At 40.5% G+C, this 23913-nt stretch overlaps 2 protein-coding genes across 4 annotated transcripts in view; both read right to left on the reverse strand.

Moving 5' to 3' along the window:
- Positions 1–18594, reverse strand: part of DHX9 (DExH-box helicase 9) — a 54427-nt gene extending 35833 nt beyond the window's left edge. The window contains exons 1-4 of one of the 2 annotated variants that reach the window (XM_027083071.1): positions 18463–18594; positions 15764–15896; positions 14315–14455; positions 1992–2106 (exon numbers count right to left, since the gene is read on the reverse strand). In XM_027083071.1, the coding sequence (XP_026938872.1) occupies positions 1992–2106; positions 14315–14455; positions 15764–15874 (367 nt within the window). In that variant the 5' untranslated portion in view covers positions 15875–15896; positions 18463–18594. Of the gene's footprint in view, positions 1–1991; positions 2107–14314; positions 14456–15763; positions 15897–18462 lie in introns of those variants that run through there. The other variant, XM_027083072.1, reaches the window with a different exon arrangement.
- NPL (N-acetylneuraminate pyruvate lyase) overlaps positions 15786–23913 on the reverse strand; it is a 49036-nt gene continuing 40908 nt past the window's right edge. The window contains exon 11 of one of the 2 annotated variants that reach the window (XM_027083078.1): positions 15786–15896. In XM_027083078.1, the coding sequence (XP_026938879.1) occupies positions 15891–15896 (6 nt within the window). In that variant the 3' untranslated portion in view covers positions 15786–15890. Of the gene's footprint in view, positions 15897–21787; positions 22758–23913 lie in introns of those variants that run through there. The other variant, XM_027083074.1, reaches the window with a different exon arrangement.

Genomic DNA, 23913 nt, shown 5'->3' on the forward strand with positions numbered 1-23913 from the left:
TGGGTTCCACGTAAATTAAGCAGAAAAAGCTTCTTGACCGTACTTCCTGCATGTGATTCTCTACTTAAACATAATGAAAATGCTCCATTTTTATTTATTTTTTAATTATTACTTTAAAATTTATTTTATTTATTTATTTTTGGCTGCACTGGGTCTTCGTTGCTGCTTTCTCTAGTTGTGGTGAGCGGGGGCTACTCTTAGTTGCACTGTGTGGGCTCTAGGCACACGGGCTTCAGCAGTTGTGGCTCGCGGGCTCTAGAGTGCAGGCTCAGTAGTGGTGCATGGGCTTAGTTGCTCCATGGCATGTTGGATCTTCCTGGACCAGGGCTCAAACCCATGTCCCCGGCACTGGCAGGCGGGTTCTTAACCACTGTACCACCAGGAAGTCCCAAACGTTCTGTTTTTTTTTTTGCGGCACGCGGGCCTCTCTCACTGTGTGGCCTCTCCCGTTATGGAGCACAGGCTCCGGACGCGCAGGCTCAGCGGCCATGGCTCACGAGCCCAGCCGCTCCGCGGCATGTGGGATCTTCCCGGACCGGGGCACGAACCTGCGTCCCCTGCATCGGCAGGCGGACTCCCAACCACTGCACCACCAGGGAAGCCCCCAAACGTTCTGTTTTTAAAACGAATTGGGACAGGTGATGAAAAGTGGGTACTGTACAATAATGTGGAACGGAAGAGATCATGGGGCAAGCGAAATGAACTACTACCAACCACAACAAAGGCCTGTCTTCATCCAAAGAAGGTGATGTTGTGTATATGGTGGGACTGGAAGGAAGTCCTCTATTATGAGCTCCTTCCAGAAAACCAAACCATTAATTCCAACAAGTACTGCTCCCCATTAGACCAACTGAAAGCAGCACTCGACGAAAAGCGTCTGGAATTAGTCAACAGAAAACGCATAACCTTCCACCAGGATAATGCCAGACCACATGTTTCTTTGATGACCAGGCAAAAACTGCTACAGCTTGGCTGGGAAGTTCCAATTCATCCACCGTATTCACCAGACGTTGCACCTTCAGATTTCCATTTATTTAGCTCTTTATAAAATTCTCTTGATGGAAAAAATTTCAATTCCCTGGAAGACTGTAAAAGGCACCTAGAACAGTTTTTTGCTCAAAAAGCTAAAAAGTTTTGGGAAGATGGAATTATGAAGTTGCCTAAAAAATGGTAGAAGGTAGTGGAACAAAAGGGTGGATACGTTCGTTGTTCAATAAAGTTCTTGGTGAAAATGAAAAATGTGCCTTTTATTTTTACTTAAAAACCAAAGGCACTTTTTTGGCCAACCCAATAATAGCTGATTAAATGATAAAATGGTTTCTTTGCTAAGTATGATCCTGAAAGAAAGCTAACTACCAGTGCTATAGACGGAAATAAGGAGAAGCTTAAAAGGTGCTGAAAAGTGATGAATCTTGACGAGAAAGCAGAATAACTAAAAATAGTAGTTAATATTGACTGAAACTCTATCAAGTTTATTATATGCTTTTTAAAAGTTTACTCTTCATAATAATGTTATAAGTAAGTACTACTGCTATTCTTGTTTCATAAACACTGGATCTGAGACTTAGGCAATCTGACAAATATTCCACTTAATCTACCCTACAGCGGACACACTAATAAAGTTTTGGTATATATAGAATTCAGCAATGACTGGGATCCATAAGGCAAACAAACAAGCCTACAATATATTTGGTAGAAATAAGTTAGAAACAAGAAAGGGCAGTAAATAAGACCCCTTTAACCAAATGTTCTAGCCTGTGCAAAATCTATCCAGGGATCAAAAACTAGTAAAAGCTAAAGACAGCAAGGAATTGAGCTGTACCAATTTATAAAAGAGATTAAATAATCTGGTGGTATTATACAGTTCTTAGGTTCTCTGAAAATTATGAGTTTACTATAGTTATTTCTATCTATCCAAGTGAGAAAGAAAGATGACCATGCAAGATCGTGTATCTTACTCTCAGTCATGTGCACACATTCAAGTCCCTTACCTGTCTTGAGAGCCAGATGTGGAGGAAGAGGTCCTCCCATGGTTGTTGGTAAACCTCCACCAGTATCTGCTGTGCTGTCAGGTACATCAGTAATTGGGGGCGGAGGGGGTGCTACCTGCAAGAGTTTGAAAAGTCAAGGCAGTGTCAGTAATTTCGCCTCCAGAAACTATTAAATTCTTTTATTCTTAGAGGAGGTCCACGTGTCACCCCTCCTTTCCTCATAATATTAACATCTTTGTTTTTTCAGTATTATAAGCTCTCATTTCAGGCAGTAAAAATATTCATAATTTTCCATCTGGAGATTACATAATTATGTAGATGAATACAGTTTTTCCACAAAAAGTTTATGCTGTATCGTTAATTTACCTTTTCCACTTAATATCTTTTTTTAAATAAAATATGTATTTATTTATTTATTTATTTGGCTGTGTCAGGTCTCAGTTGCGGCACATGGGCTTCTCTCTAGTTGTGGTGCTCGGCCTCTAGAGCGCGCACGCTCAGTAGTTGTGGAATGCATGGGCTTAGCTGCCCCGCAGCACGGGGGATCTTAGTTCCCCCCGACAAGGGATCGAACTCGCATCCCCTGCATTGGAAGGCATATTCTGAACAACTGGACCACCAGGGAAGTACCTCCACTTAATACCTTTATAAATATGTTCAACTTCCAAGAAGCATCTGTTAAAGAGACGTCTACGTGGTAGACATTATTATGGGTACTGAGGATAAAATAATGAACCAACCAGATGTTCTGTAGTTACAGAGCTATATTCAAACAGCTACATTCTAATTCTGTATTCTTACAGAGCTAAATAAACAACAAATAAATACACAGTATGTCAAGTATAATACAATACTACCAGAAAAGAAAAATAGGAACTGTTAAGAGGTCACAGTCTCCATGTTAGCAGACATTCAGATTGTAGCCAATCTTAAATCATAAAACAGCACTGCCATAAACTCTTTGTACTTTGGCTTATTTCTTTTGAGAAAAATTCACGAAAGGGAACTTCCTGGGTTAAAAGGCATCAAGATTTAAAAAAGCACCATAGCGCTCTACAGAAAGGCTGACTTCCAAGCTTGCACTCTATATGAGAACCTACTTCCCCACAGCCTCACCAATCCTCGGAATTACAGCATACGTCTTACATCTTTACCAGTATTAGTTTTGTTTTGTTGTTACGGTGACCGGTTATTTTCATTTACATTTTATTTGCCCATTACTCTATCTGGATAATTCATCATTCCCACTAATTTCTAAGAATTTAATATTTCAGTGCTATTCACTGTGTCATACACGTTGCAAAATAATTTGTCCTTTTCCTTTTAACTTTGTTAAACGCTGCTTAACGTTATTTTGTTTTTGTTTCCGCAGTCAAATCTAGTTTCTGCTGTGACACCTCAGTAAAACGGCCTTTCCTATCCTGAGACCTGTTCTACGTTATTTGCATACACACATAGGCACATGTATGCATATACCATCCCTCCCCATCTTGAAACTAGTATCATGCAAATTTAGTTACTGCAAACTAAAAATAATTAAAAATCTTTATTAATATATAGTAGGAACGGCTAATACTTTTAACTTCTTCAAATTCTTCAGCAAGAATTTTTCCTAATTACCCTTTTCATCTATTTTACCAAATATTATGTTAAATTTATAGAACTTACTCAGGGAGAACGGACTTCCTGACAATGAGCTGGCTGCTGTCTTACAATAACACTCCCACCGGCTGACATCTTCCAGTAACACGCGCGCCCAAATATGTGGCTCTACATTTCATCACTTTTCTATCTGCTGAGAAAATTCCCCACAGATATCTCAAGCTTTTTCAAGTTTTATTTAAACATTTTTTCAAGGATGCTTGAAGAGCAAATAAACTTGCAAGATGAAGACAATATCTTCCTCCAGGGTAGGAGGCAGGTTTGTTTCCTAACAAGTATTATAAAGATAGCCGTCAGGTTTGCCAGCAGCCCCCCAACACTGGGGGCTTTCCTTAAGCTCAGGTGCCTGAGCTGTGATACAGACCCACTGTGTCCTCAGCATCCACCTGGACCTACTCCACACCGTCCCCCAAGGGGTCAGGGACAAGGGGGAACTGAGGCAAACATGAAGAGTATGGTGCCTACTATCCCATGAGTAACATCCTTTGTCTCTGACTCAGAAGTCTTGTGTCTTCTGTCAGTATCTATGAAACTGTGGCAGTCTGAACTGTTAGCTTGCAAGTATGGTAAAATCTCAGACTCTTAAGAGTTCTTGATGCTATCCTTCAGTGAAAATCCATTGCACTGTTCTTACAGGTCCTACAAACTACATATGCACAAGTTCTTTATAATTTTTACTATTATAGTAAGATATGTGTCCAATTAAATTCTTTATAATATTTACACCTCATTTCTTTCTACATATTCCTTTTTATTTACTGCATTACACTGAGTAATGGTGGTGACAGTGGACACCTTGGTCTTGTTTTAACTTTACAGAAGTTCCCCTAGAGCAGGGCATCTCCAACTATCCGCAATGAAGAACTGGCTTTGAGTTTTTTCCCCTAATCCACTGGGAACAATATTTTTGTAAAATATACCAAAAATAAATTCCTAGAAATATGAAATAGAAAAACATAAAACACAAGCCCAAGTTTTCTAATTATTAGATTCAACAAATACAAGTTTACTGTCAAAATATCATTAAGTATTTCTAAATTCTTACTCATTTCTGTATTTACCTCCTCACAAACTGTAACAAACACTTTGAGCAGCACTTTTTTAATACAGTGTTCACTATTATTTTTAGATGATACCTCTTAGCATGTCTAGGAAGTATTTCTCTACTCCATTTCCTAAGTACCTTATTGGTAATAAGCACTTAATCCCGTCACATGTGTTTTTTAAAACCTCTATTAAGTTGATCACTGAGTAGATATTTCTCTAGACTCATCAATGTGATATAGTAAAAAAGTCGGATTACAGAGTTCTGACTCAGATCTGCTAGAGGTGTCATAAAATATGGTATGTGCAACAAATTACTTTTCTCAAATACGAAACATGCTGCATTCTCAAACCCATCTAACCACGTGAGTTTTTGATAAAGAACTGTGAATCTAGTTACTTTTTTCTTAATTAGACTTGGGATGGACTATTTATCTTTTACAAAGAACATCAAAAATTTTTACTTATCACTTTTATTGATACTTTTTTCCTTTCTAATTTAGCAATTTCTGATTCTGCCTTTATTAATTTCTTCCTGTTTTATCTGGTGTATCTTCCTGAATTGAAACTTATTAGCCCATTCATTTAAAAAACTATTCCTTGTATAAAAATAAAAGCATTCGATGATGTTCCTTTGAATAGAATATTCCTCTGGCACTCCAGAGTTTTGATAGAAAATGTTATCTAAACAGTCTGTAACTGTAATTTTAAATTTTCACTTAGAACTAAGAATTCAAATTTCCAAGTGTTTGGAATTTTTTGGTCCCTTTGCCACTGTCTCCCATTACCATCTTGGTTTTGCCAATACAAACATTAGTATTTCTAATGCTAGACCGACTGATACACTGTGAATTGATGTTTCTTTGTCTTTGTTGTCCTTGCTGCTTCCTTCCTTAAAGTTTGCTCTGATATTAATATTGCTACTCCTACTTTATTTTGTACTTCATCTGCCTGGTACAGCTTTATTTATGTCTTTATTTTCAATCTTTTTGACTGAAAGATTTCTTTACACAGATAGCACAGGGCTTGAGGCAAAGTACAGCCTACTCCTGGGACACCATTAATAGCCAGGTCCCAGCAAAAAACCAGTGAGCAGCACTGGTACCACAATGTTTACTTGTCTTTCCTCTTTCCACCACCTTGCCACTCCAGGGCCACAATTCCATTCTACCTCACACTCTATCTACATAAACTTAAGAAAAATTTCTTCAAGATTGAGGTTTTGTTAGTGGGACAACCTCCTACTTTCCAGTGATGGGGAGTATTATGGATTAAATGCCTGTGTCTCCCCAAAATTCATATATTGAAATCTTAAGATCCAATGTGATAGTACCAGAAGTCAGGGCCTATGGGAGGTGATAAGGCCATGAGAGTGGAGCCCACCTGAAAGGGTACGGTGCCCTTACTAAAAAAAAAATAAAAAAAGCAAAGCAGAGAGCTCTTTCACCAGACACTGAATCAGACAGAACCTTTATCTTAACACTTCGCAGCTTACGTAAGTGTGATAAGTAAGCCACTCAGTCTATGGTACTTTGTTATAGCAGCACTAAGACAGGAAGGATTTCCTTTTTTACATTTACTGATCTATTAAGATTAAGATGCAGAAAGGGGTATTAAAAGGCGTATCATCGTGCATAAACTTGGCTCTGCCCTAAGGAAGGTTTAATGACATGAGAAAATGTTTATTATATTAAGATAAGCGAAAAAAACAAGGTTATAAAATAGTATACACAATTTGTATCCTATCATGTTAAAATACACATTTAAATATCTAAATAAAAATAAAGATTTTAGCGACACTGGCAATACTATGGTTTATTTATGTTGTCTTTTTAATAATCTTTATGTTTTCTAAAATTTCTGCAATGAACATGTATTAAACACTGTAAAAAAAAATGTTATTTTTTTAAATTCGAGAACTAATAGTAAAACATGAACTACCAATAGATAAGCAAATAGACAATTCAAAGGAAGTTAGAAATAATTAACATTTAGAACAAATGGTCTACTTATTAATAACGAAAGAAACACAAATTAGAACACTATCACTTTTTATCTCTTAAATTAAATAATTTTTTAAAAGACTACCAAAACTACTAAATCTGTTGATATAGGTGATACAGTGAAATGTACAATGGTTCAAGCATTCTGATAATCTTGCAATATTACATTAAGAATTCAACACAGTATTCGACGTAGACTCACCTACAGATTGATGTGACCAACCCCCCGCCCAACACAGGTGACAAAATAGGTTCATTATTTCAGAGGGCATACTGTTCCTATGAATAAATCAAACAAAATCCCCATCAAAAACCAAAAAGATTTTCATCTAATAGAAAGAAGCAAGGCCAGAAAAACTGTTCACTGTACATAATTTAAAAATTCAAGTTTAGGAAAAGAGACAAGTTGTACAGGGAAGTTTCATAAATTCTCACTGCGGTCACTTTTTTGGGGAATGCCTGTTTGTTTAAAGTTGATATATTGAGGTGAATGGTTTTGTTCAAGATGAAGAAATATAAGCTCCATGTCAAGTGATATCAAAAGATTAATTATGGTTTAGTCTAAGTAAAAGTTAAGGATTGATGCATTCATTACAAAAAAGATTCAAGTACCAATACCTGATAGAATGCAAAGCTTACAGAGTAGTATGAACAAAGGATGGGATAACTAACTATGGTATGGAATACTTAAGGGTATAGGACCATACCCTACTAAGTGAGGGAATGATAGAACACAAAATTAAGGAGCAGTCAGAGAGACAGGAAGAAAATCACGAAGATGGGGTAATAGAGAAGACAAAGGAAGAGTGTGTTGAGATGGAGGATGTGAAAAACAAAGCTGAATACCGGTAAAAAAAAAAAGGGAGGGGTGGGGGAGTATTCAGTTTACATTAAGAACATCTTTTTTTGGTATGGCAGAAAATACCACACACAAAAACAAAGATATAAAGGACAAACTGGAAAAAAAAATATTTGTAACATATCACAGATAAAGGATTACTATTGCTAATATGCAAATAACTTAAAAAATAACAGAAAAATGAGTAAAATATATGAACAAGTTCATTGAAAAAGAAATGCAAATGGCCCTTAAATGCCAAAAGATCTTCAACTTCACTCAAAATAAAAGGAAGGCAAATTAAAGGTATACTGAGATATCTACCACAGACTGACAAAAATAGAGCAGTGGTGAGGTGGTAGACTGAGGTTTCTCTACCCTGACACTACTGACATTTTGGACAGTTAATTCTTTGTTGTGGGGGACTGTCCCTGGCCTCTACCCACTAGATGCCAGTAGCAGCCCACCCCTGCCCCCTTGGTCAAAAACGTTATCTATATATTGCCACTGACACCCCACCCCGGTGGGGGGCAGCTGCCCCTATTGAGAACCACTGGAACTGACTGAAATGGTGAAAATTGCAAAATACAATTCCTATCCTATGGAGAGAGAAAACTGTAATAGCTTGCAAAATCACATGGGCATATATCTTTTGACCCAGCAATCCCATTTCAAGGAATCTGTCCCACAGACAGATTAGCAAAAATACAAAAATTCATATGCATACATGTACATAATCTATAGGCTATTCATGTCAGCATTGTAAGTAACAGTAAAAAGATAGTACAAAACTCTACCAATAGAGGCTAGTTGAATAAACTATGGTACTATGGAAGTGAAAAACACGTAGGTAAAGAAAAAGAAAAGTGTACACAATAAGATAGTGTTAATTTAAGAAAGAGTTGGGATAAGGGATAGTAATACATATACATTTTTTTCTTTTTTTTGTTTATAATTAGAAAAAGGTTGACCCAAAACTATATATCAAAAACAAAAAACTGGAAGACAGGAAAAAGGATGGAGGAGGCAGGAACAGAAGCCAGACTTTTCTAAATATACTTCTTTTGTTAATTTAACATCAAAACTATGTAACTATTTAATTCAGTTCTCCAATTTTAAAAAGGTCATCCCTAAAAATCAAAAGCAAAATGAAACAGATGAACCTGAGTATAGAGCTGAGAGTATGATCACGAACAGGAATTATTTCAAACTTTAAAGTGCAGTAATTTGTATGTCTATAGTAGGATACACCCTAAATATGAAAAAAATTGCAAAAAATGTTAAACTTTTCAGTAATCGTATTATTGGTGGTAGCAGTGGAATTTACAGTGGAGACTTGTACATGTATATTGAATAAAGCAACAGAGTAATTATGTTGGGGCACTGCAAGGAACCATGGTTTTTGGATTGGGGGAAAATGGACATACAGATCTACACTGAAGTTAAGCAAAAGCCCTGCAATTCTGAATTTAAACTGGAAGCATCAGGTTGAACTCAAAATATATCTTGTCTTGGAAAAATTTTTCCCAAGCTGTGTACACTGAAAAAGCTAAAACAATGACCAATTTAGTAGTAACTTCTTGGCACTCAGTTTGTGGCCTCTAAAAATCAACCCCCAGTGAAAAGAACCAGGGATCTTAAGAAATGGCTGATTCCAGATCTGAGATAGGAAAATTCAAGTTGAGCCAAACATATGGTATGCCACAAAGCATGAAAGTGATCAAAGACTAAGGTTAAATGAACTTAGAAATCAATGTGAAGAGGGTCCTACTGGTCCAAAATGGGACAACTTAAAATAAACATCAACAATAAAAATAATGGATTAAAATGTTATATATTTGAATCAATGAGTTCATAATAATTGTGGGAAAAAACCTAGCTGGTAACCTTTGGAAGATGCTAGGGACAAACTTATTTCTTTAATTGTTTTTTTTTTTTTTTTTTTTTTTTTTGGTTCGTCGGCCTTTCACTTTTTTTGCCTCTCCCGTTGCGGAGCACAGGCTCCGGATGCGCAGGCCCAGCCTCTCCGCGGCATGTGGGATCTTCCTGGACTGGGGCACGAACCCGTGTCCCCTGCATCAGCAGGCAGACTCTAAACCACTGCGCCACCAGGGAAGCCCTCTTTTAATTGTTAAAGGGAAAGAATCAAAACATTTATCTTGCTTTTTCTGTATAAATTATATCTCAGAGTGACTAAATTATTGATAAGGAGAGGTTCTGTTTTTGCTTTTTAAGGCGGTTTCTTGTTATAAAAGTATTCCAGCCAGAAATCAAAGGAATGTGCTAATGAAATAAATCTACACGGTGATATCAATGGCTGCTAACGTCACATCATGCACCTCCTCCTGATGAAGTACAGACCATCACCTTTGGAAATTTCTTGCTCCTGCCCCTCTACCCCAAACAAATCTGAATCTGATCAAGTCTCTAATCTAACCACTAAATATGGGAAATAGAGGAACAGAGAAACATGTTTTATGATACCAGAGGGATATAGCTGCAAAATCTAAACTGTGGGAAACTAAAGAATAAATAACATGCTTTCTTCAACAACAAATTCCAAAGAAAAATTAGAGACATAGGAAGAGGGAGAGAGAATTTAATGATTAAAAGACTAGATATCAATCAATTGTAGTATATGGACATCATTTGGAGCATGATTTAAATAACCTATTAAAAATGGATTAAAATGGATTTATGAAACAAGGAAAATCTGAATACTGAGGGTATTTGGGAATATTAAGAAACTATTCTTCAATTTTTTTTTTTTTAGGTTTGATAATGGAATTGCTATGTTTTTTAAAGGATTATCTTTTAGGGATACAAACTGAAACAGTAACAGATGAATCACAGGATGTTTGGGATTTGCTACAAAATAATCCAGAAGGAAAAATATAGATAGAAATTATAGAGATGAATCATGATTGGCCATGCTGAAAAAGGTTGCAACTGGATTATGGGAACACAGGGGTTCATATCATTCCTATACTTGCTTTGATACACATTTGACACTTTCCACAATAAAAAATTTAAGTAGGGCTTCCCTGGTGGTGCAGTGGTTGAGAGCCTGCCTGACGATGCAGGGGACACGGGTTCTTGCCCCGGTCCAGGAAGATCCCACATGCCGCGGAGTGGCTAGGCCTGTGAGCCATGGCCGCTGAGCCTGCGCGTCCGGAGCCTGTGCTCCGCAACGGGAGAGGCCACAACAGTGAGAGGCCCGCATACCGCAAAAAATAAAAAAAATTAAAATAAAAAAAATTTAAGTATCCTTTGCATTTAGAAACAGGTCATTTTTGGCAAGTGCATTCTGTTGAGTGAAAACGCAAGTGAAGTGACACAAACAGGGTTTGGCAGGGATGGGAGGTGAAATAAAGATGGTATCTAAAAGTAAAGACTGGCTTGTGATATAATATTTTTCCAAATTCATCCATTCACCATTCATTCATTCATCTAACCAAAAAATATCAAATGCCTGCTATATGGGCCAGGAACTATTCTAAATGCTAGAGACACAGCAATGAACTAAAAACAGACAAAAAAATCCTTTGCTCTCATGAATTTAATTCTAATATGACGATCTGGGGGGAAAACTAGGTTAGAAGCAGGTTTTCAATCTTAGTATAACAGACATTTTGGGCTGGATAATTCTTTGTTGTAGGATGCTGTCCTGTGCATTGTAGGATATTTGGCAGCACCCCTGGCCTCCACCTACTAGATGTCAGTGTCACCACCACTCCCTTCCAGTTGTAACAACAAAAATGTCTCCACAAATTGCCAAACATCCCTGTGGGACAAGATGACTTCCAGTTGAGAAGCAGCAGGCTATAAGTTAGTAAGTGCTATGAAGAAAAATGTAGCAGTGAAAGGAAATAAGAAGTACCAGTGTAACAGCAGATTTGCAATTTTAAACAGGATGGCTGAGGAAGAGCACTACAGGCAGAAGGAATAGTTAAGTACGAAAGTCTTGAGGTGGAAAAGATGCCAGCATATTTGAGGAACTGCAAGAAGGCCAGTGTAGCTGGAAGAAGTGAGGGAGAAAGCAGAAAATGCATATTCAGAGCATTTAATGGGAAAAATCTGAATGTGCTAAAATGCTAACAAGAAAAAACTGAAAGTAGGATATTGTTTATGGCATGCCCAAGTAAGCTTCTACTAGACTGACTCCTGCAGATAACATGAGCTCTAGGAAAATAAAAACAAGAACTAAAACACCCCTAAAACCCCCTCGACTATACACAGGCACTAAAAAGTAAACAAAAGCTGGCAGATTCTGGAAGGAACTTGAAATGAGAAAGCAAGAAATAGCAAGGGTATAATTCCTGTTTATTATGCCTTTTAGCTCTAGGGAAGACCATGTGAGGCAGCTAAAACTCAACAGAAAACCCAGTCTTCTTGGCCTGACATATCAGAGGGTAAGAATTTGGGGAAACCAAAGCTGCTAAAAAGTGCGAAAGGAATCCTGGAAAGGAAAGGAGCAATCTCAAATTTTGTGTATAAACTCTCCCCAAATCTCTGGCTAACCCCTGAACTACATATATACAGGAAAGACTCGAAGCCTCCTAGCATAGCATCAGAAAACTGAAGTGAGATTTGAGCTATCACTCAAAAGATAGTGTTTGCAGTTTGGGTCCAACTAAATTAATTGCTTAACAACACAATAACAAAATAAATACTCTTTGGAGGAATAACATTATTTAGAGTCTCCACAGCATAGTATTCACAATGCCCAGGATATAATCCAAAATTACTTGACATACAAAGAGGAGAAATCTCAAGAGAAAGCACAATCAACAGAGCCCAAGCTGAGATGGCCTGATGTTAGAATTAGCAGTCAAGGATTTTAAAGCAGCTATTATAACTATGGTCAGTGACATAAAGGAAATTCAGTCATATTATGAACATATGCTTATAATAAATGAAAAGGTAAGAAATGCTATCAGAAAAATGAAATTTGTTAAAAAAAAGTGATAATTCTAGAAATGAAAAAACATCTGAAAAGAAAAATCACTGATGGACTTAACAGCAAAATGGAACTGAGAAAGCAATCAGTGAACCTGAATACACTGATTATATTCAACATATACTGAACATACATATATATATGAAATCATCTAATCTGAAGAGTAGAGAGAGGAGAAAAAGAAGAGAGCCTCCAGGACCTTTGAGATAATATCGGCAAGTTTAACATACACGTAACATAAGAGTCCCAGATAAAGACCAAAAAATGAGGCAGAAAAAAATTTTTTTTTAATAATAGCCCAAAGCTTCCCAAATTGGGTGAAAGACATAAATTTACAGATTCAAGAATATCAGCAAACCCCAAGCAGGATAAGTACAAAGAAAACCATGCATAGTTATATCACAGTGAAACTGCTAGAAACCAAAGATAAAAAAATGAAAGCAACCAAAGAAAACATTACATATAGGGGGAAATGATTTGATTACTGCTGACTTCTCATCAGACAACAGAACGTTATCTTTAAAGTGCTGAAAGAAAAGAGAACTGGCACCTCAGAATTGTATATCCAGTGAAAATATTCAAGAAAGAAGGTAAAATAAAAATAGTTTTCCATAAAAGAATTAAAGAGAATTTGCCACAGGCAGACCTACACTACAAGAGGGAGGAAGACGCTACAAGAAACAGAATAGGTCATAACAGATGGAGCAAAGGCCAATAGCTTCAAACATTTGAAAGATATTTGCAACATTCTTTTCATAGCCAGGAAGAGTCTTCAAGGTCATCTTGTCCAACCCCTTCATTTTATAGACGGCTCAACCAATCTAATTAAAAATCCTGTAATTATCTAGTGGTACAGTAGACTAGAAAGTAAGACTCAATTTCTGGGTAAAAGCAATGGAAGGAAAAAAACCATGTATTTTTACCTTTATAAGCAAGTCAGAACACAAAAACTCAGTGAAAAGTGTTAAAATTGATAGATTATTCCTAAAGGTTTTATAAAAACTGGGTACTACCTAAGGCATCTACTTAAATCATAATGTGAATCTTTTTATAATATCAACACCACCTGAATTTTTGTGAAAATGCAAGTTTTCATTTTTTAATTAAATGACAAACTTTATTTCTTAAAAACAGTACTGGAAAGGGGTTTTTGCTGCACACTCCCAATATAATTAAAATGATCATGGTATCAAAAACACAAGAATGATATTCCATTGCACCAAATACTATTTTGTCTCTACTATCTAAGGGAATGTCAATGGGAGGAAATGTATCTTAAAATGTTACTGACTTTGGGACTTCCCTGGTGGTCCAGTGGTTAAGACTCCAAGATCCCAATGCAGGGGGCCCGGGTTCGATCCCTGGTCAGGGAACTAGATCCCGCATGCCCAACTAAGGATCCTGCATGTTGCAACTAAAGATCCCACGTGCTGCAACTAAGACCCGCACAGCCAATTAATAAATATTTTTAAAAAGTTACTGATTTTTATATTCTGTTTAAAATGTTATCTTTGTAAGTACACAGAATACAACAGGCTCTGAAAAATCAGTTTTGAATGAATGAAATATATAAAACCTTAAGACATACAGATTAAAGGGATCTCCCAAGCCCACAAGTCAGGTACATAATGAGAATAAAATCCAAATCTTCAGGAAATCATCCTAGTTCTCCGAGAAAACAAAATGCCAAGGTTCACTCTGGAACACATTAAAATACTATTTGGAAACAACATTGAAAAATTATCACCCTGGGCCTCCATACATACTGGATTAGCATAACCTTAAAACATATGTCTGAGTGCTTGGCCATACTTACCCCAATAGCTGGGACTTCTTCACTCTTTACTTCATTTATTCGAACCAAATAGTTAACAAAGTCTCTGGCAGCATTGCTCTGTGCATCCTTTTTATTGGTGGAATTACCCATGCCAGTGTAATTATATCCTTCCACTCGAACCTTTAACAGTCAAGAAAAAAATACCTTGAGAGACTGACCTGCATAATTCTGGTATTTAAAAAAATCATAATTCACTAGTCCATTAAGAGACTACAGTTAGCTATTGGAAATATACTCTATAAACACACTGACAATAACACACAAGAGAATTCACCAGTTGTCTTATTTAAAAAAACTTAATTCGTGTTGTCTAGTAATAAACTAATCCAAAAACAAGAATGTTAACTTATGTGGCTCAGATATTCTCTTCTCACGTAACAGAATGTTCCAGTCTATGGCCATTACCACCCTGAATGCGCCCAATCTCGTCTCATGTAACAGAATGTTCCACATTAAAATCTGACTTTATAAGACCCAAGAACAAGCTCTCTACTTGTATTTATTTTAAAGTACTCTGACTTGAAGCAATCAACAATTGATATACTTTCCATGGAAGCAACCTAAATGCCCACTGACAGACGAATGGATAAAGAAGATGTGGTACAAATATACAATGGAATATTACTCAGCCATAAAAAGGAATGAAATTGGGTCATTTGTAGAGACGTGGATGGATCTAGAGACTGTGATACAGAGTGAAGTAAGTCAGAAAGAGAAAAACAAATATCGCATATTAACACATATATGCAGAACCTAGAAAAATGGTACAGATGAACTGGTTTGCCAGGCAGAAACAGAGACACAGATGTAGAGAACAAACGTATGGACACCAAGGGGGGAAAGTGGGGAGGGGCGTGGTGGCGGTGGGATGAATTGGGAGATTGGGATTGACGTGTATACACTGATGTGTATAAAATGGATAACTAATAAGAACCTGCTGTATAAAAAAATAAAATAAAATAAAAATTTTTAAAAAAGAATTGATATACTTTCTACTGGAACTAGTAAAACTACAAACCGTTGGTCCAACTTTTCTAATCTGCACTACTGGTACTGTGGAAGCTGTGGAAGCTTCACGTTCTAATTAGAATAATTTACCTATCAGATTGTTTTAAAAGTAATGCTCAGGGAATTCTCTGGAGGTCCAGTGGTTAGGACTCTGCACTATCACTGCCAGGGGGCCCAGGTTTAATCCCTGCTCGGGGAACTAAGATCCCACAAACTGCGTGGTGCAGCCACAAAAAACCCCAAAAACAGTTATGCTCACTTGAAAATGATTCATAATGAAGTAGACATAACAAGCAAGTCACAGTAAAGAAGATTCCCCAACGTACAACACATTAACATTTTCAAACAGAAAACACTGTTCTTTTAATAATAAAATAAGCCTCAAAAGTCACATAAATGTAAACTGTATTTTTTTAGTACCTCACACATGAATTTCTGCCTGTTTTTGTTCCCCACTGCTCTAATTTCATAGGTTGGGGTCATCTTCCTTTTGCCACACCAGGCATACAGAAAATTTTTAACATCACCCATGATTCAAGTGTCTTCTTCAGACCTAAGAAACAAGTTAGTTAAAAACAGCATTATTTATAAGAACAAACACTGGAAATTACCAACCTGGAATTTACTGAAAATCTAGGTTAAGTACAGGATATTCTATCATGCTGCTATTAACACTGCCTATGAAGAAATATTAATGACATAACTGGAAAGTCTACGACATGTTATAAGAAAAAGCAGGATACTGAAGTATGATCTGAACTACACAAAAAGTATGCATAGGTAAATCAAGACTGGAAAAGACATATCCCCCCAAGCGTTATCTTCAGGTAACTACAAGTGGTTTTTATCTTTTCTTGAAAGACGTTTTATGGAACGTCCTACTTTTTACAAACGGCACTTTATGTGTTTTAACTAATTTAATCCTTACAACAATGGTAGATAACATTATACACAGTAGATCCTACTATATCATCTTTTTACAGAGGAAGAATCTAGGGCATAGAAAGTTTTAGTAACTTTTCTAAGTTATCCACTGTGGAGGTCTAAATTCAAACCCAAACTACTATATTAAGAAATGGTCATCAATCATTTTATATATAAATCCAATAGTTTATCCTCATTTGGATTATGTCTCGTAACAGACTGCCCTCAAAGTTGTAGGCAATGTTAGTAAGTCCAAATACAGCACTTAAACTGGAAACAGTAATCAATGAACTTAAATATCCCGTGCCAAATCTCTCCTTTAGGCCTTGTTATTCATTAAAATTTGAGAATATTATGTCTTTTTGAAGTGCAACATACCATACTTGTTGGCATTCTCCCTCTACTCCAGGTTATAAGATAGCAAAAGATATGGAGCCTGAGTCTGAGTTACAAGCAAGGTATCTGAGAGTAAATTAAGAACCAGAGAAAATATGCTACGAATTTAGTTTGCTGTGATGTGAGAAGAAACCCCACTGCGAGAGCATTGTCTCTGTCTTCTGTTAATGTTTAGTGCATTTTGTTAGCACCTAAGCCTTGTCATCCAACCTCACCCTAGTATAAAAAATTTATTCTGTAGTCATAGGTTAACCCTGGGGACATTCTATTAATGAAAAGCTGTGGAACGCTGATGATGTCTATCTACAAATTCCAACCATGAATAATTAAAAAACAAGCCCTCAGCGTGAATGAGTAGCATGAAATATGAAGGACTACACTATCAAATTCCTTCCTCCCTCGGTAGCCTCTTCTAACTCCATAATATTAAATATCAACTATATGCTAATGATGCCCAAATATATACTGAAAGTTCAGTCTTTTCTCTTTAAGCTCCAAAATGAAGCTCATCCAACTGCAGCACTAACGGACCCATCTGAATGCTAACTTGGGATCTCAAACAGAATTTTAAATTTCCTCCCAAACCTGTTCCTCTTCCCGCCAATCCCAGTGTTCCCATCTCCCTAAATGGCACCTCCATCCACCAAGTTACTCACATCACCATGTGGGAATTTCCCAGTCCCTCAAGATCCTCCATAGCTATCCCTTGTAGAGCCCTTATTATGTGCCAGTCGGTATCCTTAAAGGAGCATCTATGTGAACTTTTTTACTTAACCCTTACAACACTGTATAGATAAACATCACTATTATTCCCTTTTTACAGGTGAGTAAACTGAGCCAAAGAATAACCTGCCCCGGGAGACAGAGCTCCTAACTGGGGGACCCAGAATTCCAAGCCAGGTAGTCCTGATCTACTACTGATTTACTGCGCACTTCTGCGTCCAAAACGTGTCTCCAATCCATTCGCTTCTCTCCCTTCTCCCTGCTACCACTACTGCCCACCTGGAGTACGGCAAGAACGTCCTAAGTAATTCCCATTTCCACTCTGGCTACCCCTAAATCCATTCTTCTCTTAAATTCTCACCACACCCCAATCACATGGCCTTCTTTCAGTTTCTTTCCAGTCCCTGCCAGTAAACACTAACTAATCCCTTCTGCCTCTGCAGTTCTGCTTTTCCTCCGCGTCTTCATAGCTGACGCATTCTCCGCCCAATGGCCGAGATATCGGCTCAGAGGTCTACCTCTTCCGAAAAGCCTGCCCTTGCCACCCTATCTAAAGTAGCTCCCTCCCTTTACACTAATTCCTCATGATCTTTTTACCGAAACCTGCAGACATTTGTTTCCCTACTGCCACCCCCGCGCCACGACCGCAACCTCTGGGAGGGAAGGGCAAGGACTGTGCCTAACCTGTTTACTCTGTCCACAGCACCCGCAGGACAGCACCCAGTATTTGTGGCATGGGCCCTAGGCGTGGGTGGCGCCTCGACGGGCTCACCCTCAGACGATTCACCCCCTTTCACTCTGTGGCGACAGCGCCACCGCCGCGAGCAACGCGGAGGAGGAAGTGGGGTCTGATTGCTCCGGAGCCGGGACCGTGACCAGCTGCGCGGAGAACCGGGGGCCACCTCGCGGCCCCGAACAGCGCAAGCGCGGCGCGGCCAGCAGCACGCAACGCGCAATCCGGGAACCCGGCGGGACGGCTCCCCTCCCCCTCCCCGCCCCCGCCGCCCGCGCCTGGCAACAAAGCCAGGCGGCAGAGCCGCGGGGCCCAACGAGTGACAAGGACGTCTTTCCCTTACCGGCGTCCGCTTCCTGGTACCCGAGAGCACAGGCCTCTTAGGACCGTCCGTGGCTTCGGCCTTAGCGACGGACACACAGCGAACGCAAACCCACACGCACGGACTCAGAGGCAGCAGCGGCGGCGGCGAAATGGCTCCGGTCGCGGCGCCAAGGAGGGCGGGGTCAGTGCGCTAAGCATGCGCAGAAAGCGAGCCTGGGACAAAGGGCGCCTAGAGGGAGGGGCGGGGCTGCAGCTACCAAGCTGCTGGTAGAGTCTCGTCGGCTGGGACATCCGCTGCGCCTGGCCCCGGGCGCCCCAGCCCTGCTTCTTCCTGTAGTGCAATACCTACTTTTGAAAGTTTTTTGCGAGTTGGGGACCTGTAGCATTTTAATGCAGCAAAATGTTTTGCAGCTTCTGTCATAGGGACCTGTGATAAGATGAGGTGCCCTTCGAAGACAGAACTGGAAATCTCAGGTGCTAACTTTATAGGGTTGTTGAGGCAATTGAACAGGATGGCATGTGAAGGGAGCTTATCATGTGTATGTGGCACACAATAGGTGTTCAGTAGGTGGTGGTGGAGTAAGTCAGATACTCTAACGTGAACGTCTCCTGAAAGACATAAGCTCAGTGAAGGCAGGAACCCTGCCTGGCTAGCTCGCTGCAGTGCTTGGTACATCCAGTGCTCAGTAAAAACTAGTTTAATGAATAGACAAAAACTGCAAGGTTGTTTTTGCTCACATTGGATAGCCTCTTGTCTTCAGAGTCTTTGGAATAAACTGGATTCTTAACGATTGTGGTAGTCACTTAAGTTTTTGAACTCTAGTGCTTCCCACGGAGGCAACAATACAAAATATTTCACCTGGGGTTGTTCCACAGAATCCAGGCTAATCAATTATCAGGCCCCATCACACCTATCATCCTCATATTTCACCTCTTTCACTACGTTTTTTCCCAACTCTTCTAGCTTACTGTGATTAATCCCTTTAAAACTCTGTTGCTCCCATGATCAGAATAACACAGCATTCTCGAGCATTACTCATTCTTTTATTTTCTCCATGTGTTTGCTCTCTTCAAATAGGAACAAAATCATTAGGGGAAACACATTAATCTTTTGTTTCTTTGTCCCCTTCCAGGGTGCTTAAAGCAGCAGGTTTTTTTTTTTTATGATAAGTGAAACCCAACTAGCATAAGTGAATTGCAAGTGTTTTGTAGCAGATAATGAACACAGCATTTTTATTACCAACTTTTTGAATTCATTGTCTGGTAGACTGATTATATGTTTCATTATTTTTTCTGGGGTTTTCTGTTGCTCTTTCAATTGAGAGTGTAACGTCGGATCTTAACAAACGGCACCGCGAAACAGAGGAAAGCTTCAAGTGAGCTTTATTAGGGAGCGCTCCAGGGCGAGGTTCACTGGTCCGAGAGAAAGGTGCCAGAGAAGTCGCACCCGGGCGAGGGTTGGGCAAGATTTTATAGGGGAAAAAGGGAAAGGGCTGTGGTGAATCTGGGAGGGCGCAGGGTATCCCTTATTTGGTGGTCTTTTCGGGTATCCTGGGGGACCGTTGGTCTCGCCCCTCGAAAGGCGGGAAGGCTGGGCCGGGTTCAAAGTCCCCAGGTCAGTTTCTGGAACTGGGTGGTCCGGAATGTCTCCAGGGCAGTTTCTGGAACTGGGTGGTCCGGAGAATTCGGTCTGATGCAACCTGTGAATCTGATTGTGTTCCCCTGCCTCGGGCCAGTTGGCCTTACGGAGAGTAGTTCCTCCGTCTTTTCATTTTACTTAACTTTCTCTGTCTTTATGAATTTAGGTGAAAACAGGTAACTGTTGTAGTCTTGAATAGGTGTTTTTATGTGGGAGCATCCCTATGTAGACTGTTTGCCCAGTGTCTCTGGTGTGAGGACTGGATTTCATGCGGACACCAGCCACATCTTTTCTCAGGGTGTGCTGGCCACTATCACCTTGATAGGGGGTGTGACTGGTGCTGGAGGAGCTAGGGCCTGTGCACGGTGTGAGGTGGGACTTCCTCTCTGTTCAGTGGCTGTCACCCACACTGTCAGGGGTGGGCTCTGCTCCCAGTTGCTGGAGCGAGAGCCCTGAGGGTCGGACTCAGGCTGGCTTTGTTCTCTTTAAGTGTATGTTTTTACTCCTCCCTGCACTGAAGCCTTTGCCTCAAAGGAGGGGAGTGGTGAAGTAAATGGGGCTCGTGTGCTTACAGATGTTCAATGTGCTGCCTTTGTAGGCATCTACTGCTCTGCTCAGAAGCAGCCCAAAGTCATGTCTTTTCCCCAGTTGTGGCCATCCCACATCTAATGCAAAGTTACGGTATGGAGTGGTTGGGGCCAGCGCATTCACCAGGCTGGGACTGAGGGTCATAGTGGTTTAAGTGGCTGGGCTGCCATGAGAAGTCTGGACTGCTTCTGTGGTGCTGTTTGAGTGAGTGCCAACAATGGCCACTGCTGCCCCTCCTGGACCACACCTCAGGCCCCTGGGTTACCTAGGCATCCCTAGATCAAGTCTTTTCCCAGGTCCTGGCTGCCCTAGGTCCATTGCCAAGCTGTGGTGTGGAATAAGTGGGGCCAGGGTGTTCTCTTAGCTCAGACTGGGGAGCATAGCAAGGAGGCAGCCGCTAGGGCAGACCTCTCTCCACCGTGTCTGATGGCAAACCAGCACCTGCGCACTCCTCACAAGTGGAGTCTAGGCTCCTCCAGCCTTTTTATCTGTCCCAGTGGTCCTCCAAGCAGCCAAAGGGGCTTATCCTTCTGCGTAGGACCCCAGGACTCGAATGCCCAGTGTGTGGCTCAACCTGATCACTCCTCAGGGCTAGTGTCCACCTGTGTGATATCCCTTTTCCTTAGTCCCCTCCCAAAGTCACAGGTCTCCACCCGATGCCTTTCTTCCCATCCTACTGTAACAGGGAAGAGCCAACCCTGACTCCTTGTTGGATCTGCTTCTTTACTTTATTTATTATCATTATTATTTTATTTTTTTGCGGTACGCGGGCCTCTCACTGTTGTGGCCTCTCCCGTTGCGGAGCACAGGCTCCGGCCGCTCCGTGGCATGTGGGATCCTCCCAGACTGGGCACAAACCCTCGTCCCCTGCATCAGCAGGCTGAGCCACCCGGGAAGCCCTGCTTCTTTACTTTAACGTTTGCTTTTTGTTGCTAATTGTTCACTAAAAGGATACTGTCTATACAATGGCCTGCCTCAGGGAACCCTGCCCCTCTGCCTGAATGTTAAAACAAAGTGCCTTTGTTCAGGGAAACATCCCGACCCTGTCCACCTGTGAATGGCTGCTAGAAAGAAGAAATTAACACATCCCCCTCCCCGAGGCTGGCCATTCCAGGGGATATTTGCAAAACTTGTGGCCTTTTTACTTTACTTCCTCACCTCCTCCCCCTCTCTGTTCTATAAAAGAAACTGGCATCCAGACCCTGATAAGATGGTTTTTTGAGACACTAGTCGGCCATCTTCTTGGTCTGCCGACTTTATGTATTCCTTGCCTCAGCACCTCGTCTCCCGATTTATTGCCGTGTCGTGCGACAAGCAGAGCGAGCTTGGACTCGGTAACACTACCTGATTACATGGGAATCTTTCTTGCAGCCTTAGCTGCACAGGAGTTCTTCTGCCAGTTTCCGGTTAGTTTTCTGTGAGACTTTTTCCACACGTAGATGTGTTTTTGATGTATTTATAGGGGGAGGTAAGCTCCACATCCTCTTACTCTGCCATCTTGATCCTCATCCCATGGTGGGAGTATCTAACTATAGAAATAGGCAAATGCTACAAGTCTGGGCCCTTTCCCCCGCATCCTCTGCCAGAGCCAGTTGTCAACCATTTACCAGCTCACCACTGGCCTTGGTCTGGGCAGGTCCTTCAGCTGCCCTGGGTTTAGTCTTCCCTTCCCTTGAGCCAGGGGTGGGGTAGATGCTGGTCTTCCAGCTCCAGCCTCCTGCCCTGCAGCTTGGGAAGTCGATGGTGAGTTGTGCTGCTTCTGAGCTGCCCAAGAGTCTGTGTCCCGAGCAACAAGGTGGTTGGGAATGGAACCTACATAGTACCCAACTGCTGAGGTTCCAGGGCTTTCCACGCTTCAAAGAGGACTTCAGCGGTGGCTGGGAGACCCTGGTCCTTTGGGGCTGGTGACATTTGCCAGCTGCCCATTTTCCTCTGAGCTTTGCATTCCCCTCTAAGGATAAGACTCCTGAAGCAAATCTTCTCTGAGCATCACCACCCCTCACATTTGAGGACTTTGGAGTTCCTCCGAGCACAGCTCTGCTCTCTTGTCTCCGATCAGTCCATCTCAGACTCCTATGCAACTTCCTCTGTAAGCACACCAAATGCCAATCATGCCCAGTTTCTGTTCTTAGCACTCTATATATGCTCTGCCTGGACAATCTTATTCTTCCCATGGTTTCAACTACTATCTATGTGTTGATACCCTCTAAACCTCTATCTCCTATCCAAACCTTTTGAACTCCAGATCAATATACATAAACGCTTGGTGGGCCTCTCTACATGATGTCCCACAGGCTTTGATTCCTGGGTGTCAATTCTGTTTCTTTTATTATTGTGGTAGGCAACCTTCAACATGGCCAACAATGATCCTCTCCTCCTGGAATTCATTCCCTGTGTAGTCCCATCCTACATTGTCCTAGGGTTGTCCTTTTTGACTAATAGCATACAGAAGGGGATGGTAGGCTACTTCTGAGATTGCTTTAAAAGACTGTGGCTTCTATTTTGAGCTCTGGCTCACTTGTGTGCCATCTCTCTCTCTCTCTCTCTCGTGGATCTCTCTCTCAGATCTCCCTTTCTGGGTGAAGAAAGCTGCCATAATGTTGTGAGAAACTGAAGCCTCTGGCCAAGAGCCAGCAAGGAACAGAGGCCTGCCCACAACTACAGGTAAGTGAATCTAGAAGCAGGTTCTCCAGCTCCAATTGAACCTTGAGATGAGTAAAGCTCTAGCCGATAGCTTGACTGCAACCTTCTGACAAACTCTGTGCCACAACCACCCAGTTAAGCTGCTCCTCGTTCCCAACCCTCAGAAATTGTGTGAATTCATAAATGTTTCCAGGTTTAAGCTGCTAAGTTTAGGGGTGATTTGTTACATGAAATAAAGAACAAATGCAAGTACAACTGTCCCTCAGTATCCACAGGGGATTGGTCCCAGGACCCTTGCAGATACCAAAATACACAGATGCTCAAGTTCCTTAAATAAAATGGCATAGTGTTTGCATATAACCTACAGGATATCCTCCTGTATACTTTAAATCATCTCTAGATTTCTTATAATACCTACAATATAAATGTTACGTAAATAGTTACCAGTATGAGGCATATTCAAGTTTTGCTTTTTGGAACCTTTTGGAATTTTTTTTTTTTTTTTTAATATTTCCCTTCTGTAGTTGGTTGAATCCTTGCATGTGGAACCCGCACATACAGAGGGCCAACTGTATCTTCCATATCTAGGTTCTGTTGATT

The sequence above is a fragment of the Aethalodelphis obliquidens genome, unplaced genomic scaffold (assembly GCF_003676395.1).
Source record: "Aethalodelphis obliquidens isolate GAN/ISIS:26980383/991018 unplaced genomic scaffold, ASM367639v1 scaffold48, whole genome shotgun sequence".
NCBI lineage: Eukaryota > Metazoa > Chordata > Mammalia > Artiodactyla > Delphinidae > Aethalodelphis > Aethalodelphis obliquidens.